Source organism: Falco naumanni, chromosome 3 (assembly GCF_017639655.2).
Source record: "Falco naumanni isolate bFalNau1 chromosome 3, bFalNau1.pat, whole genome shotgun sequence".
Lineage (NCBI taxonomy): Eukaryota > Metazoa > Chordata > Aves > Falconiformes > Falconidae > Falco > Falco naumanni.
The window spans coordinates 4788352-4804373 of NC_054056.1; the positions used below are offsets into that span (position 1 = coordinate 4788352).

Sequence of the window (16022 nt, forward strand, 5' to 3'; positions counted from 1 at the left end):
CAATTTTCTTCGGAGAGCACTAAATCCCCGGCCGTCACTGCGGGGCAGCTGGGGCCGTCCCCGGCACCTGCACCCGGTCCTGCCCTGGGGGTCCCCCCTCCCTGAGCCCTGCATTGTGGCTGCTGGGCTGCAAGGGCAGAGGTGATTTTCTGGGGACCTCAGCAAGTCCTCCAAGGCTGGTTGTGACCCTGCAAGCTGGCAGATGTGGCCCCCTCCCAGCATCACCTCCCGGCATCACCTCCTGGGGCGGGGGGAGGGGAGGGGGCTGGTTTCCAAAGGATGATGGGTTTGGAGCAAGGGGAAACACAGCCCAGAGCAACCCCCAGAGCTGAAACAGCTCAGCCTCTGCACTGCAGGCTCTGTGGGGGTGTCCCCTCTCCACAGACCCCCCCCACCGCACGGCTATAACGTGCCTACCATCACCCCACAAAAGTTTCAACCCCATCCCCACACCCACCCGCACTTCCACCCGCACAGACCCAGCGCTGCGTTGCCCTGGGGCTGCATCCCCCTGGTCCCAACCACATCCCTATGGGAGAGCCATGCCACGGAGGGGATGGGGACCCCTGGGGTCACCGCTGCGGCTGGGCCCGGGGGGCGGCTGGGTGGGCGCCAGCTCCCGCATCGCTGCGCGGCTGCGGCGCTCGGCGGAGGAGGGTGAGATCAGCGCTGGGCGCCCGCCAAGGCTCGGCTCACAGGCGCCATTCAGCCCCCCGGCCCTGCCTGCCACCGCCACCCTGAAAGGCAGCCATTCTCCATTCCGTGGGGTGCTGGGGGGAGGCCAGGTGGGAGCCCAGGACCCCCCCTCGATGCCATGAAGGGCGCTCTGTGCTCCAGCCCCGCAGCCCCAGGGTTCAGCCACGAGTGCCCAGGGGGGGGGACCGGGGTGCGGGGGCTGCACCGGTTGGCAGCAGCGTGACACACGGTGCGGCCGAGGCAGCGCATTACCCTTGTGGCTCTGGCACCGCAATAACACCGTACCTCCAGGCACCTCCAGGTTTTAATTGAATGTCAAATGTAATTTGGGGAAGGAGCGGGAGTTTGCGCTCTCGCCATTGCAGCCGGTCTGTGTGCCAGTCCACGGAGAGGTGGCACGCAGCTCAACGCCCAAGCGTGCCAGCTCTGCAGGGACCCCCATCTCCAGCACCCAGCTCAGCATCCTCTCTTTGAGCCATGCTTGGCATTACTAAGACCCACCAAACCAGCCATGAGGAGATGCAGAATCCCCTCCAGAAGCGAGGGGATGGGGTATCCTGCAGCTCCGCTCCGTGCCAGCAGCCCGTAGCACCCACTGCTCCCCGGGCAGCCCTGGAACACAGCGGGTGTCAGGGCCCTGGGCAAAGGGTCAGCCAGGCTGACCTTGGGGATGGCACCTGAACCTGGGACTGAGCTCTTAATCGTCCATGCAGAGTTGCATTTAGAGAGGAAAAAAATAGGAAGGAAAAGAAACAACCAATCAAAATCAGCTCAAGCAACTCCCCGTGGGATGAGGCGATTTGTAACCCTGCAGCTGTAACAGGCCAGGGATTTAAGCAGGGGATCTGCCCGTAATGACATTTAGCTCCTGAAATATATGCTAAAGCCCAATGAAATCGTATATATACCCACAGCCCATCACCGCCACCTAATCTGCTGGATAAAGGCCCCACGCAGCTAAGTTTGGGAATACTCCTCCCCGTGCATGACCCAGAGCTGGCGCAGGGGGAACATCTGGCCAGATGTGGCCCAGAACCCCTGCATCACCTCGGTGCGCTGGGCAGAGATGCCCCACGGGTGAAGGGAGTGCTTGGGCAAGGCAGGTCCCTGCCATGGGCAGCCCAACCCTGGTGCCCAGGGCGCGGGTAAGCACGGCTGCTTTATCTTCACTCGAGGTTTCTGCAATTCCGTAACGAGCAAATGGCTTCATTCCGCCTGGTTAATAGCCCGGCCACGCCGTGCCACCGTGCCGTGACATCCTGCCTGGAATAACAAGCGCCTGGGCTGCAGCAGTCAAGGGTAATTTGCCACGGGAAAGGGTCATTTTACCTGCAAATTGTTTTCCACATCTCCACCAATGCAGAGTGATAGGGCTGCCACTCCGGGCACGCCGGCAGGCGAGCAGCAGCCCTGTGCCAGGGAGGCCGTGACCGAGGCCCCGCGGCTGTGCAGGCTGTGCCAGAGCAGCCATGGCAGACGGCGGGGCCGGCGTGGCGCTGAGCAGCACTGACAGGGTCAGCCGGGCCACGGCAAGGGCAGAGCAAGCTGCAGCTCCACTGGGCCTGGCCGCCGCTTGGACGAGGTGCGCTGGACCCAGGAGCATGCACAGGATTTGCACTTTGCAAGGCCTCCCTGCTCTGTGCACAGCACGCAGTTTGCACCCCTCCTGCCCCAGAGAGCATGCACAGGCAGGATTCATGCATTGCATGGCTTCCCTGCTCTGTGCACAGCACCAGATTTGCACCCCTCCTACCCCAGAAAGTGTGCATAAGCAGGATTCATCTATTGCACAGCTTCCTTGTTCAGTGCACAGCACCCAGTTTACACCCCTCCTGCCCCAGAGAGCATGCACAGGCAGGATTCATGCATTGCATGGCTTCCCTGCTCTGTGCACAGCACCAGATTTGCACCCCTCCTACCCCAGAAAGTGTGCATAAGCAGGATTCATCTATTGCACAGCTTCCTTGTTCAGTGCACAGCACCCAGTTTACACCCCTCCTGCCCCAGAGAGCATGCACAGGCAGGATTCATGCATTGCATGGCTTCCCTGCTCTGTACACAGCACCCAATTTGCACCCCTCCTACACCAGAAAGTGTGCTCATGCAGGATTCATCTATTGCACAGCTTCCTTGTTCAGTGCACAGCACCCAGTTTACACCCCTCCTGTCCCAGAGAGTGTGCATGGGCAGGATTCTTCCATTGCATGGCTTCCCCGCTCTGTGCACAGCACCAGATTTGCACCCCTCCTGCCCCAGAGAGCGTGCACAGGCAGGATCCATCCATTGCACAGCCTCCCTGCTCGGTGCCCAGCACTGCTAAGAAGCACGCATGCAGCAGGGGGTCCATCCCCGGGGCTCCCCCCACACCCCACTCACCGTGTGGGACCTCGGGCAGGTCGAAATCATTGGCATTCGCAGAATGCAGGTCGGTGGGGCAGCAGTCACCGGCGGTGGGCGGTGGGGCAGGCGTGCGGGCGGCGTGCCGCGTGCCGTTGCGCCGCGGTGCCGGTGGGCTCTCCGCCTGGCAGCTGCAGCCGGCGTGGGTGAAGCCGCAGCGGCGAGCGCCAGGAGCCTGCAGACACTCCTCCAGCCAGCGGCAGAGCACGCTGCAGGTGAACTGGCTGGAGTTGTTGTTGTTGATGAGCAGCACCTCCACGAAACGGAATTCCAGGGCTTGGGGGGCCAGGAGGCGGGGGGCTGCCTCGGGCTCGGCCGCCAGGCACAGCTGCACAAAGTTCTTGTCGAAATGGAGGAAGGTGAAGGGCCCTGCGTCCTCGCACAGCTCCAGCTCAGCTTCCTCCTCTTCCTCCTCCTCCTCCTCCTCCGGCCGCTGGTGAGCGGGCGGGGGGCTGGCGGCCTCGCCGCGGGGGTCGCAGGTGTAGTTGGCCAGGTAGTGGTCAAGTGGCAGCACCATGGGCGAGAAGTGGGTGCAGACCTGCTCCTCCCGGTTGAAGCGGAGGTAGAGCGAGTACTTGGTGGGGTCAGGGTTCTCCAGGGTCCAGGAGCAGCCGGAGGAGATGGTGGGGAAGAGGTCCTTGAGGGAGAAGGAGCCGTAGAGGACGCCAGAGGCCAGAGCGGAGCAGGCGCTGGGAGCCGGGTCAAAGCCCCGTGTGAGCCACAGGAGAGAAGATATCACAGCCAGTAAGAGGGGACCAGCAGCGGTCATCCTATGGCATTTGCCCTGGGGGAGAGGCAGACATAGACAGACAGGATAGACAGACAGACAGATGCTTAGCAGCAGGCAAGTCACTGTGGGCTCCCCGCTGTGCCAGGGGAGTCAAAACCCTGCACCAAGCCCCAGCCGCTGCAGGAGCAGCATCCCAGCTGGTCCACATCGCCAGCTGTCACCCTGCAAGCAGGGGACAGCCATTGGAGACCCCTGCCTGGTTCCCTGTGCTCTGCCAAGGCAGCCCCTGGGCTGGGGACCATGCAGCACAGACCGGGGACTCTACTCCAAAACCATCAGAGCAGAGATGCAGCTCCCACGCCGCAGCCAGCAGACACCCACCGCAGGGATCCCCCCTGCCCTCGGCTCACCCACCGCAGCCAGCCAAGCACAACCTGGGCAAGGAGTCACCAAACAGCTTCTGCCCAGATGGGGCTATAAAAAGCCTCATAGCTATTGCTGGTGCCCCAGAGCACTGTGGGGAAAGGCCAGCTGCTCAGCAGAGGAGCCCAGGGTGATGTGCTGGGGTGCACAGGCACCCCAACAGGGATACCCAACAGCTCTCCCCCTGACCTGCCAGGAAAGCCCAGCACAGGGCAAGCAATCGTTAAAGTACATATTTCTTGGACAACATGCTGGGTATACAGCAGCATCGCCATGGATAGCTTTTTAATAACTCATTAATAAAATAATGCACGTGGTGGCCTTATTAAGTGGGACCGGAGCGTGGCTCTACAGAGGCCAAGGCCACCGCGCACGTGTCGGCACCGCTGTGCCAGGCCAGCCTGCACCCAGGGCAGCGACAGGGAGGGGACAGCCCTGGGGACAGCAGGGGATGGTCAGGAGGTGGCCACAAGTGACAGGTGCTGTTCCAGAGGCTGATTTCCAAAATCACCAAGGTCCCTGCTCCCCTCCATCCCAGCCATGCGTGGGGGATGCCGAGCACTCAGCATGACACAGGGATGCTTTTCTCCACCCCCAAACAACATCTCCTGCTCCCAGATCATCCCTGGCGGATGCCCCGGTACCAGGGCATCCCCCTGCTCATCAGGGAGGGAGCCTGAGCCTCGGCCGAGCATGTGCCGAAGCCATAATGGGCACATTAAAGAGCTAAAAATAACCCAGCTCTCATGCAACAGGCTGGCACTGGCTCCTGCCGCCCCGGCAGTGACGGGGCTCGGTGCCGGCAGCCGGTGTCTGCCAGTGGCACGCAGGCATGGGGAGAAAGGGGCTGGGATGGAGCCAGTGGGAGCAGCCAGGTCTGGGGCCAGATCTGGGCAGGACCCCCCAGTGTAAGCAGAGAGATCTAGGTCAAAAGAAACCCCCACTTTCTGCAGCCACTTCCACCCTTGGGAGACCCCTGGGAATTCAACAGGAGACCCCCCACCTGTGGCAGCAGCAATGGGGAGCCAAGGGGCAGCCAGAGCAGGGAGCCCCATGAGCATCCCCCACTGATGCTCCTCAAGCGCCCAGCAAGGTCCTGAGGTCTCCCGGAGAGTCCAAGCCCTCCATTGCTCCGGGAGAGCCGGGGATGGGGGGAGGAGGAGGAGGAGGAGGAGGTCAGGCAGGGACAGCTGCTGCTCTGCAGCGAGCTCCTGGGGCTCCCGCAGCCTGGCAGGGACACAAGATGGTGCTTGCTTCCCTCACCTGGGAGCAGCGAGGAGGGATGCTCGGCACTGCCATCCACCCATCCCTCCTGCCCGGCTCCTGCCAATGCCCAGCCTGCCTGCACGGCTGAGGCAAACCTGCTGCTGGAAAGCTCGGTGGGGACGGGCACGGCCAGGCAGCCCACTACCAAACCTCCCTGGGCTCCTGGCCTTTTAAACACGGCACCCTGCAAGACCCGGGTGCTCTGGACCGTGGGGAGCCTCCCCCGAGCCCCCAAACCTGCCAGGGCTGCGGCTGCCGGGGAGCCCAGCACCATGCTGTAGCTGCTACTGAAGACCGGGGCTCGTTAAGAGCAGATCAAATCTGATACAGCTCGTTCAGCACCAGCCTCGCTCCCCGCAGCGCTTGCTGTTGCTGCTGCAGTGAAGATATTTCATTGAGCTGCAAGCTGGGCCCAAGAAAACATTTAACATCTGGGGCACCGAGTCACCCAGTGGGAGCTACCGAGCAGCTCGAGGAGGGGCCACTGTCACAGCCTACCTGGCACCGCGGGGAGGACCTCACAGCCTGCAGCATCACTGCCCGTGTGCTCCGGCAAGGGGGAGCCCAGCCTTGCCGGGGCACCAGGGCATGGCCCCGCTGTCATCGCCCCCCCCACCTCCAAAAGGGCTTCGGTCCATGCAGGAGAAACCACCCACCGTCGGTGACTGCATGGCGGCACCGCTGGCGAAGCCGGCTGATGGGGGATGCCTGCTGCCCCCTGGGACCCACCGCACCCAACCGCCCCGCTGGGCTGCTGCAGGGGCGGGTGCTGCTCCCCCGGGAAGGGGATGGCACCCGGAGCATGGCTGGCACAGGCTGGCATGCTCACCCACCGCAGGCACCCGCTCCAGCCCCTTCCATTTGCCTTTTGTTCCCTGCCCGGACACAGGGAAGAGGGTGGGTTTTTAATTAAAGCTTTTAAAGAGCCATCACAGAGCCGGGAAGCGACCATGCGGAAGCGACATCCCGGGCTCCCCATCCTCGGCAGTCAGAGCACGGTCCCTCTCCACCGCTGTCATCACATCCCTCCCGGCTCCGGTAACCGGCAGGATCCAACAAGGGCTCGTCTCTCCCTCGCCAGCAGCCGCGGCACAACGGGAGGAGACAACACTCCACGCCAGCCCTGCTCACACCGCACAAACAGGTTGTTTCCCTGAAGATGCTCCCCCCGAATGGAGATTTCAGCAGGGATGCAGTCCAGCTCCATCCTCCCGGCACGGCGGGGGCCAGCTCCCGACTACCGCGCTTCTGCTTGGCCGCGGCCACCCCTCTCCGACCAGGCAAAGCCAGAAACAACCAACCAGCCCCCAAAGTGATAAACAGGCGGCACTAAACCCTGCTGGCATTAATAATCTGAGAAACGATTAATAGCAAAGTAAAGGAGATTTGGGTTTTGAGAGACACGCTTTTTAACCCAACAGTGTTCTTTTAATAGGGTGTAAAAAATACGCGATCCGTGAGAATTCTTAACACAAGGATGGCTTGGAAAAAGGGCAGCAGGGTAAGGAAGGGCCAAGCAGCCCAGGGTGTTGAACCATGGTGGGAACAGCCTCGGTCCATGCCAAAAGGTGACGGTATCTAGGGAGGAGCAGGCTAGCCGACAGCACGGCCATGTGGCCACAAAACAGGCTCCATCCCACGGGAGTATATCCCTGCCTGCCCAGAGGTGATGCCAACAAAGTGCCCTAACGAGCTCTTCCCGCCAGGAACGTCTGCAACCCTCCGATTTCCAGGATCTTCGCTAGCAGTTCAAAGGCATTGGGGACCTTCAAAGCACCACCTCCACGCTTAGCCCTTGCCACCCTGCACCCGTCCTCCCGGCGCGAGGGACCCCCAGCACCAAGCCCCTGCCCGCCCCTCGACAGCGCTGACACAGCCTCGCTCTGCCAACTAATTAACGCTCTGAGCATCACCGGGTGAAGGTGCCAGAGAAAATCCACCGACATCACCACCTCCAGCCCTTGCCCCCCCCGAAAACGTGGCTTCCTGCAAAGTGTGTGCGTGCACACATGTCTGTATGCATGGGCTCCCGTGCCCACCCGGGCGCTCAGCGGGGAGAGGGGTATCCATGCTGCTCCCACCTACCACGGCACAATCCCCCTGGCACCTGGGACCATATTTCCCCCCCATTCCGTGCTCCCACGTCTCGCCCTTCCCCGCACACTCCCCCTCTCCCTCTGGCTTCCCCGGCGCGCTGCCACCACCTTTCCTGAAGCAGGCAGGCTGGCAGCAGCGCCGAGCTGTAATTAATGGTGCCGCTTTGCCAATCACTGGCTCAGCCTCGCTAGCACTGGCAAGCAAAGGCCTTTTTATTTATTTTACTTAACTGCTGTTGGTAAAACTCCACTCCAAAAGCAAGGCCAAGAGACAGCACACTGAAATCTCCACCGGGATTAGGGATTACACTCTGCCAGGGAACAGTGTGTGCTGCCTCCCCTTCCACGGCTGTGGGGGTCCCTGGAGGCAAGCCCCCCCCGCCCCCACAGCAGGGCACCCGCAGGGGCTGCAGCAGCCACAGCTGCTCCTGCCACTCTCCCATGGCCTCTTCCGAGTAGTTTCCATGAGTAGTTTCCATGTCGTTGGGATGCAGCTCCCTCTTCTCCATCAGCTCCATCCTGCAAAGGGATGGGGCAGGGGGGCTGAGAGCCCCAGGAGGGCTCCAACGCAGGGTCCAAGTCACAGGGGTGGCAGCAGGAGGATGGCAGCCCGGATGGGTGCTCATGCCGGAGGGGGATTTTTCCTTGTCACACACCATTCTCAGCCAGACCCAGATCTGCCAGGAGCCTCCAAGGTGCCCCAAGGAGGAGAAGGGCCCTGGCTTCATCCTGCTCTTGGAGGACATCAAGAACGAACAGATGGGACGAGAGCGGGGGGGCATGCAATGGCCCTCACGAGCACCAAGGAGCTACAGAACCTCTGACGTTTGGCAACTGAGCTGGGTGGCCCAGAGCCAGCCCCGTCCCCATTACAGGATGGCTCCGTGGTAGAAAATGAGTTTGCAGGGCCTCGGTCCAAATTCCTGTGGAGAAGTGTCAAAGCATCACAGCAGCCCAGCCCCGAGGGCTGTGTCGAGCTGGACCAGGGCTAGCAGCTCATCCCATGGTTCACGCATCCATCCAGCTGAGCATCATCTTCCTCCGAGCACGGGGACGTGAGGAGCCTGTCCTGTAGCCCCCACCTAGCCTGGAGAGCACCCAGCCCAGGACATGGGGACTTGGTACCGATGGGAACAGCCCGAGCGAAGGAAGACTCATCTATTCCCACTGCTCTGCGCAGGAGGTTGGTGCCGTGGCAGGGCTCTCCACAGCCTGAGCTCAGCACCTCCGGCCCAACGCCCGGCACTGGCACGGCAGAGGTGTCACACCGGGCAGGAGAGCTGCGCTGCCAGAGATCCTTAGAGGCGTCGAGAAGAGCCGGAGGCAGCCGGGAAGAGCAGACAGTGTGTCCCAGCCAGCGCTGGAGCACCTCTGCCACGTGGCTGCCGGTCAGGGAGCAAGCTGACCGCAGTGCCGGCTCCGTATCCATTTTCTCTCCAGCACAGATCAAATTTGTAGGATCCCAGCTTCTTGCAAACTCCCTGGATCAAAGCAGGGTCTGCTGACAAGGCTTGACAAGCAACCGGGCAGGCCTCGAAGAGGAGCCGCTGCCAGGCACCAGGCTCCGGGCTCCGGCACAGACGGGCTGGCACTGCCCTATGGCCAATTCCAGCATCCGCCGCCGTCTGTGCCACTGGTAATGAATGCTGCTGGGAATCGGGGCGCCGAGCCTCCCCGATGAGGGTGGCCGGACAGCAGCCAGGTGATGGTGACGGTGATGACAGCCGCGCCACCCCGCTCCTCCCCACAGGCGCCCGATGCGAGACGGCTCCCTCCCCACGAGCCCCCCTCAGCTCAGCTGCCACCACCTTTGGGGGGGGAAGAGGTCAGTGCCAAATAACCGCCCCGCTGGCAGCATTCCCACAGCGGCACGACTCAGCGCCAGCCCCACGCACGCCATCCAAACCATCGGCGGCACCCGGCCAAGAAACCCCAACCAGAGGCTCTGCCATGACCCAGCCCGGCCACCCCAGGGCCACCTCCCCCACGTCACCGGCAGCCCTGGCTGCCAGGCGCCATCCAGCACAGGCAGCAGTGACATGACCTAGAAAAGCAAAGGGTTGTTCACACGCTGCACTGCCACGGGCCCCCAGCGCCAACCGTGCAGGCGCGGTGCACGCGCACCCCCCACCTCGGCCGGGGCTGCGGAAAAATCTCCCCGTGCTTCAACAAGTGACCTGCGCGGGCACACGTGGCATCGCTCCTGCCACGAACCCCAGGGCTCGCAGGTCCCTCGGGAAGGGAAGCGGCTCCCCCGCACCCCCCGGATTTCGCTGCCACCTGCACGCCCCACATGCCCGCGCCAGCACACGCTGGGCGCCCACGTGTGCCCTCGCCACACGCCCACAGTCCCCGGGGACCGCTCGCCCCCATGGCACAGCCGTGGCACGGAGGGTCCCCGCAGCCCCTCCACGCTGGCACCGAACAAAGCCCCACACAGGGGAGAGCTGCAAAACCCCCCTCCGGCTGCCGGGGCTCCGCCAACACGCCTGCCCACGCACCCCGGTGCGTGCCGGTTCCCCACGGCCCTGGCTAGGGGTGACTGTGTGGGGCCACCAGCCCCGGTGTGGGGAGGCTGAGCCACCGAGCACCCACGCGTGCCGGGCTGGCAGCACACGCGTGCCCACGCTAGGGCTGGCAGAGATGCCACCCGTGGCCTTTGCCGTATGACACACCACAGCACTGCCATGCCATACGTGTGCCCAAGCAACACACGTGTGCCCACCGACATGCGTGCAGCACCTCCGCGTGGGGCTGCCGGAGCCCTGGCACTGCTTGCGGGGAGGGACCGGTAGCCCCGGAGGGAGACCGGTAGCTTTGGGGGGGGGGGGCGGGGGAGTCGCCCCGGAGGGGGACCAGTAGCTCGTGGGGGGGGCCCGTAGCCCTGGAGGGAGACCGGTAGCTCGGGTGGGGGGTCCGGTAGCCCCGAAGGAGGACTGGTAGCCCTGGAGGAGGCCGGTAGCCATGGAGGGAGACTGGTAGCCCCGGGGGTGTCCGTAGCTGTGGAGCGAGACTGGTAGCCCCCGGGGGTTGGCGGTAGCCCCGGAGGAGGACCGGCAGCCCCGGGCATGCCGCCGTTCGCCGGTGCCAAGCCCGCCCCGCCGCCGCCGCCGCAGCCCCGCGCAACTTCCAGGCAGGGCCCGGGGATGCCACTGCCCGCACCGGGCACCGGGCACGGGGCATCGCCGGTACGGCGGCGTGGCTGCAGCTCCCCGCCCGCCGAGGCAGGAAAGTTGGCCGGGGCCGGAGAGGCAGCGGGGAAGGGGGGGGGGGGGGGGGGGGGGGGGGGGGGCGCGCCGCACGGCGGATCCGGGGCTCTGGCGACCGGCAGCACCGGCCGCCGCATCCCGCATCCCCGGCGAGCTGCCGCCCCCGCTGCGCCGCGGCGGGAGGCGGGGGGGGGGAGCGCACCGCACCTCGGTGCACCGGCAAGGCAGAGGCAGAAGGGAGGGGGGGTGCCGGTGCACCGGCGGGGAGGGGGTGCCGGTGCACCGGGGAGGGGTCCCCGCTCCCCCCCCCCGCCGCCGCCCTTACCTGCGCTCCGTCAGCAGCGCGTGTAGCCCCGGCGCGGCGCGGCGTGCAGCGGGCTGGCCATCCCCGAGCGGCGGCAGCGGCGGCGGCAGCCGGTGCCCGGGCGCGCCCGGGGGAGCGCGGCGGCGCGCGGGGCCGGGAGCGGGCGCGCGGCGCGCGGGGCCCCGGTGGCGGCGGCGGCGGCGGGGGGCGGGGGCGGCGGCGGCGCGCGCCGCTCGGGCACTTGCTGCATGCGCCGGGCGCGGGGCGGTGTGACAGCACCGGGCATGGCGGGGAGCCTGCGCGGCGGCGGGGGCCGCCTTACGGACACCGGGGGCGGCGGGGGGGGGAGGGGGCACGGGGGGAGGGGGGTGTGAGCACCCCCTCCCCGGCTGCCGGTACCGCGCCGCCCGCTTCAGAGAACGGGGTGGGGGGGAAGGTGACCCCCGGGATGCTGCAACGCTGGGGGAGCGGCGGGGGGGGAGATGCAGGCGGCACGGAGGGGGCCGTGCATGCACGGGGGTGGCTGTGGTGTGCACACGCACACGGGTGTTGTGCTGCTGCGGGGGACGGGGAGCGGTGCGTGCAGGCCTCATGCGTGTGCAGGCATGTGCCCGCACACACATGAAATGGTTCATGCACGCGTGCTGTGCCCGCGTGTGCGTGGCTGGGTTGCGCGTGCATGCACGCAATCGGTCGGTTCGTGCTTGCTGATGCGTGGGCAGTGCACGCGTGCACATCGGTGGGTGCTGTGGCGTGCACACGCACGTGCATGGCACACCCCTGTGCAGGATACATGTGCTCCCTGCCAGCAGCCGTGTTGCACACACGTGCAGGCCTTGGTAGGGCATGTTTTGCAGGGGTGCGGGGCTGGGGGTGCGATGCAGGGAGAGCTGGAGCATCAACACCAGGTGAGAAATGGGGCTGGCACGCCCCATGGCCACACAAATGGGTCACAAGTGTGTATGACACGGAGGGTGTCAGACTCCCAGAGCCATGGTGGTGTCTGGGGGGGCTGCAGCACTGCTGTTTCACAAGGAGACCATGAACAGATGGGATAAACCTGAGTGTCTTGGTGGTCCTTGGGTAACAGAGAGTGGCCAGCACCGAGGCTCCACCGCAGCACGGATCCTGCCCAGGGCAGAGCCCACCAGGAGCACAGGTTGCTCTGGTTTGGAGAGGACAAGGTGTCACCACCACTGAGCCCCAGCCACACCACAAGGAGCCCAGCGGGATGTGGCATGGCCTCGCTGCCACACTGCAGGAGCAGTGCCGCTGGAAATGCTGCGTGTTCCCATCCCCTGCCTGTCCACCTCCGCTGGTCGCATCCTGCTCGGCACTGCTTGGGGATGCACAGACCTCCGGGTGGCCCCTGCAGCCTCTGTCCAGGGCTTGGCACAACAGGGGTAGGAACTGGGTAGCAGGAAGCACCACCGAGACCACTGCTCAGCACCCTGGGTATCTGTAGCACAGCACCAGCCCTAACCCAGCTCAGTGCTGCTGGAAGTGCAGGGTCACAGCCACCTGAGACCTTTGTGCAATTCAGCTCCTTCCCCCTGTGGTGTTCCCTTTTCCCAGTCCCCCCCTGCAGCCCGTGGATGCCTGGCCCAGCAGCCCCAGACAGACACTCATCCCCTCTAGGTCAAGGCTGAAAGCAAGTACACCAGCTTTCCAGGCTGTTTTTTATCCCAGGGAGAAAAGCATCATTAGTTCAGACATAACTGGAGGATATTCCAGAACCCGTCTCTGTAAATACAGATCATTGCAGCGGCTGCAGCTCAGCAGAAGGGCCATCCCAAACCCACGGCTCCCTGGGTCACGCTCTCTGCTTCCCACGAGGTGTTGGCTCCTGCAGCCAAATAGATCTGCACGCTTGATACACTTCCAAATTTCCAAACGCATCACTTGTCACCAGCTACTGCTGCCCTGCGAGCAATGCAGGATGCGATACAGGATGCAATGCCGGATGCGACGCAGGATGCGCTGCCTGAGTGTTGCCTATGGGCTCTGCCCTGATTGTGGTGCTGGCTACGGCACAGCCTGGCTTGCATGGCTCTGTCCTGCAAACCCCCCTGCCCCCAGGCCTGGTGATGGTCCGTGGTCATGCACGTAACGTCCCCCTGTGCCTGCTGCTGCCCTTCCAGCGCGGGAGTCATTTCCAGCCTCCGCATCCCCCCTACCCCAGGCTCTCCAGTGCTGCAGGTGGCATCACCAAAAGTCTCCTCTGCCCCAGGTGGGCAAATAGGGGCCGGAGGGCACCGGTGCTGGGGGGGGCTGAGCTGCGGGAGCCGGAGGCACCCACTGTTACCAGGACAACTGGGTGCTCTCTGTAGCTGCTTGCTGCCGCTGCATCCCTGCAAAGCTCCCCCAGCCACAGCGTGAGCTCCGCCGCCAGCCATGCCCCCAGCCCAAAGCATAGCAAGAGGGGTGCTCAGCCCCTGCAGCCCCCCAGGCCAGGCAGTGCTCTGGAAGGCACTGGAGACCTCCAAGCCAAAACAAAGCATCTCCCTGGCTGATCGGTGCGAGTGCCCAGAGCCTCCATCCTCCTCCTCTCTCCGATGAACTGCTGGGCTGTGGGGAAAACACTGATCAGGGCTCTCGGCCTCACTGGTGCCACTGGATTCGAGGGGGCTGAGGCTCAGTGCAAGCAGAGCCGCTCGCAGGGCATAATTAGAGCAGTGCCCGCGTGTGCGGAGGTTGTAACACCAGGGCTTTGCCTGCTGGATGGGAATTAGACCTGTCCATTAAGGCAATAATAACCCGTTAGCTTGACACAAGGTCCCCGGTGCCACCACAATCATTAATGCAGGCGCTGCCACTACGGCTAACAGCATCCGTGGCTGCGGGCATGGCCGGGATGGCCAGCGCTGGGCAGGGACTGGCCGAGCCCCCCCCTTCCCATTGACCCCTGAGGCCCCCAGCTCTGGTGTTCAACCTTGTGTTGAAATTTCCCAACACGGGACTTTTATTTCCCCAGCATTTGGCACAGAAATCAGGGGCAGGGGAGAGTCACCCAGGTGGCAGCTACTCCATGGCAGCTACAGCCCTGGGTGAGGATTCAGGGAAGAGATGGAGTCCAACCTCTGGCCAGGGGGATGTGGGGATGCTGCAATCAGCCCCCCAGCTCCTGTGGCCCCCAATGGGCCCGATCCACAGGGCTCGTCTTCCCTGAGCAGGGCACAGAGCAGCAGCATTTCGGAGAGGCTTAGCGGGAGCACCTCAGCTCGAAGCACAAGGCGAGACGGGAGCAGAAGGCAGCCCCCGAGAAGCTGGTATCCACAGCCGCCTGTCGGAATCGCTTCCCATAAACTTCGCTGTGAATTGCTCCAGTGGAAAAACAAAAGCAGTGATAAACCAGTAAAGTTTGGTTTGCAAGATTATCGGTTCTAATGGGAAGAGGCAGCAAGCGCCGCAGGAGGAGCCTTTGCCAGTCACTTGGTGCCCATCACCGGGATGGAGGGACTGGCCCCGTGCCAGCTGCCTGCGGCCGCTGCTCCCCTCCGAGGCACCTTCCTGTGAAGTTCTCTGCTAGTGGTGGCAGAGAGAAAAGCAAAGGCAAAGGAGCGAGGGAAGCCCGTGTGATGAGCAGAAGAGGAAGGACAGGAATAAGCTCTGAAATAAATTTCACTTTGGGGTTTGTTAGGGAGCGCTGCCGCGGCGGCACAGCCAACGGCTGATCCCAAGCGGCTCCCAGCCCTACGGACGCAGCCGTTGTGCCCGGGAAGATGGGATTCAGCTCAGCGTCTTCATTTTGATTTTTCCAGGCACTTTGTGCGCTGAAGGACAGACCAGAGCTAATCCGTGGCCGTCTGCGCCAATGCGGAGATGGTGCCTTGGCACGAGGCAGGGCAGCGCCAAGGACTTGAGGCGCTGGGCCAGGCGCGCTGGGGAGATGTTCTGGGAGAAACTGGGAGAGGTTTTGCCAGGTGCAGAAGCTGCCTTCTCGGTCTGTGGGATTAGGGGATGAGCACAACATCAGCAGGGAGCCAGCATGCGGGACACCTGCAGGATTTTCACCTCCGTGTCTCCACGCATCATCCTGCTCCATCCCAGGGCTTCTGCGAGGATAAATCCCTCTGGATCCTGACATGCCTGGAGATCTTCTCCGAGCCAGAACAGCCTGGCAAGGGGCAAGCTGCCACCCAGCCCTGCCTGCCTGCCCACCACCAGCCCTGCCCCTTCCCACCGCAGGGCTGCCAGCAGCCTCCAGCCACCGGAGCCATTTCACTGCCCAAACCAGCAGCCGTAGGAGCAACCGCCCAAGATCAAGAAACTTTGCATAAATATTCACCTCGATTAATATACATGAGGGCTGCAGAAAGCCTGGCTGAAGCCATCAGCGGGGATGTTATCTTGGCTGCTCAGTCTTGCAGGAGCGCGGTGTTCAACGCCGACACCTGATGGGTTTTCACAGCAGGAAAACCCAGAGATCAGATCCTGGGAAGCCGCTTGGCCACATCTCCTGTCCCCTTCTCAGCAGGGAGGTGGCATCTCTGGGGGCCCCCAGTAAGCCGTAAACTGGGATGCATGAGGTGTAGGAGGCTGTGGGAGATGAGAGCGGTGCCCGGGGGGAGCTGCCCTGGTGGCCTTTGGCTCTGGTGCTGTATGCTCTGCACGCTCCTGGTGACAACCACGCAGAGGCACAGGGACCACAGCCACCGGCAGTCAGTCCCTGCCCTGGCGTGGTGGCATTGAGCCACTGTGCCAGTGCTCCCAACCCCCGGCGCGTGCAGGGAGGTGGATCCCGATACTTTCATCTCCCACCGTGGGGGAAACTGAAGCAAAAGGACAGGCCCAGGGCTGCTGGGGGAGGTGGTGACGGAGGCAGCAGCTCGGTCCTGGCCCTGTGGGAGCCGTGGCACAGTGATGCCGTGGCACAGTGATGCCGGTGATGCCGGAGCTGG

The 16022-nt window shown here is 63.8% G+C and overlaps 1 protein-coding gene across 1 annotated transcript in view; it reads right to left on the bottom strand.

The window, feature by feature from the left end:
• ADGRB2 (adhesion G protein-coupled receptor B2) overlaps positions 1-16022 on the bottom strand; it is a 66517-nt gene that overhangs the window by 17571 nt on the left and 32924 nt on the right. The window contains exons 2-3 of the mRNA XM_040585621.1: positions 11143-11365; positions 3073-3877 (exon numbers count right to left, since the gene is read on the bottom strand). Coding sequence (XP_040441555.1) covers positions 3073-3877; positions 11143-11365 — 1028 coding nt within the window. The remainder of the gene's footprint in view (positions 1-3072; positions 3878-11142; positions 11366-16022) is intronic.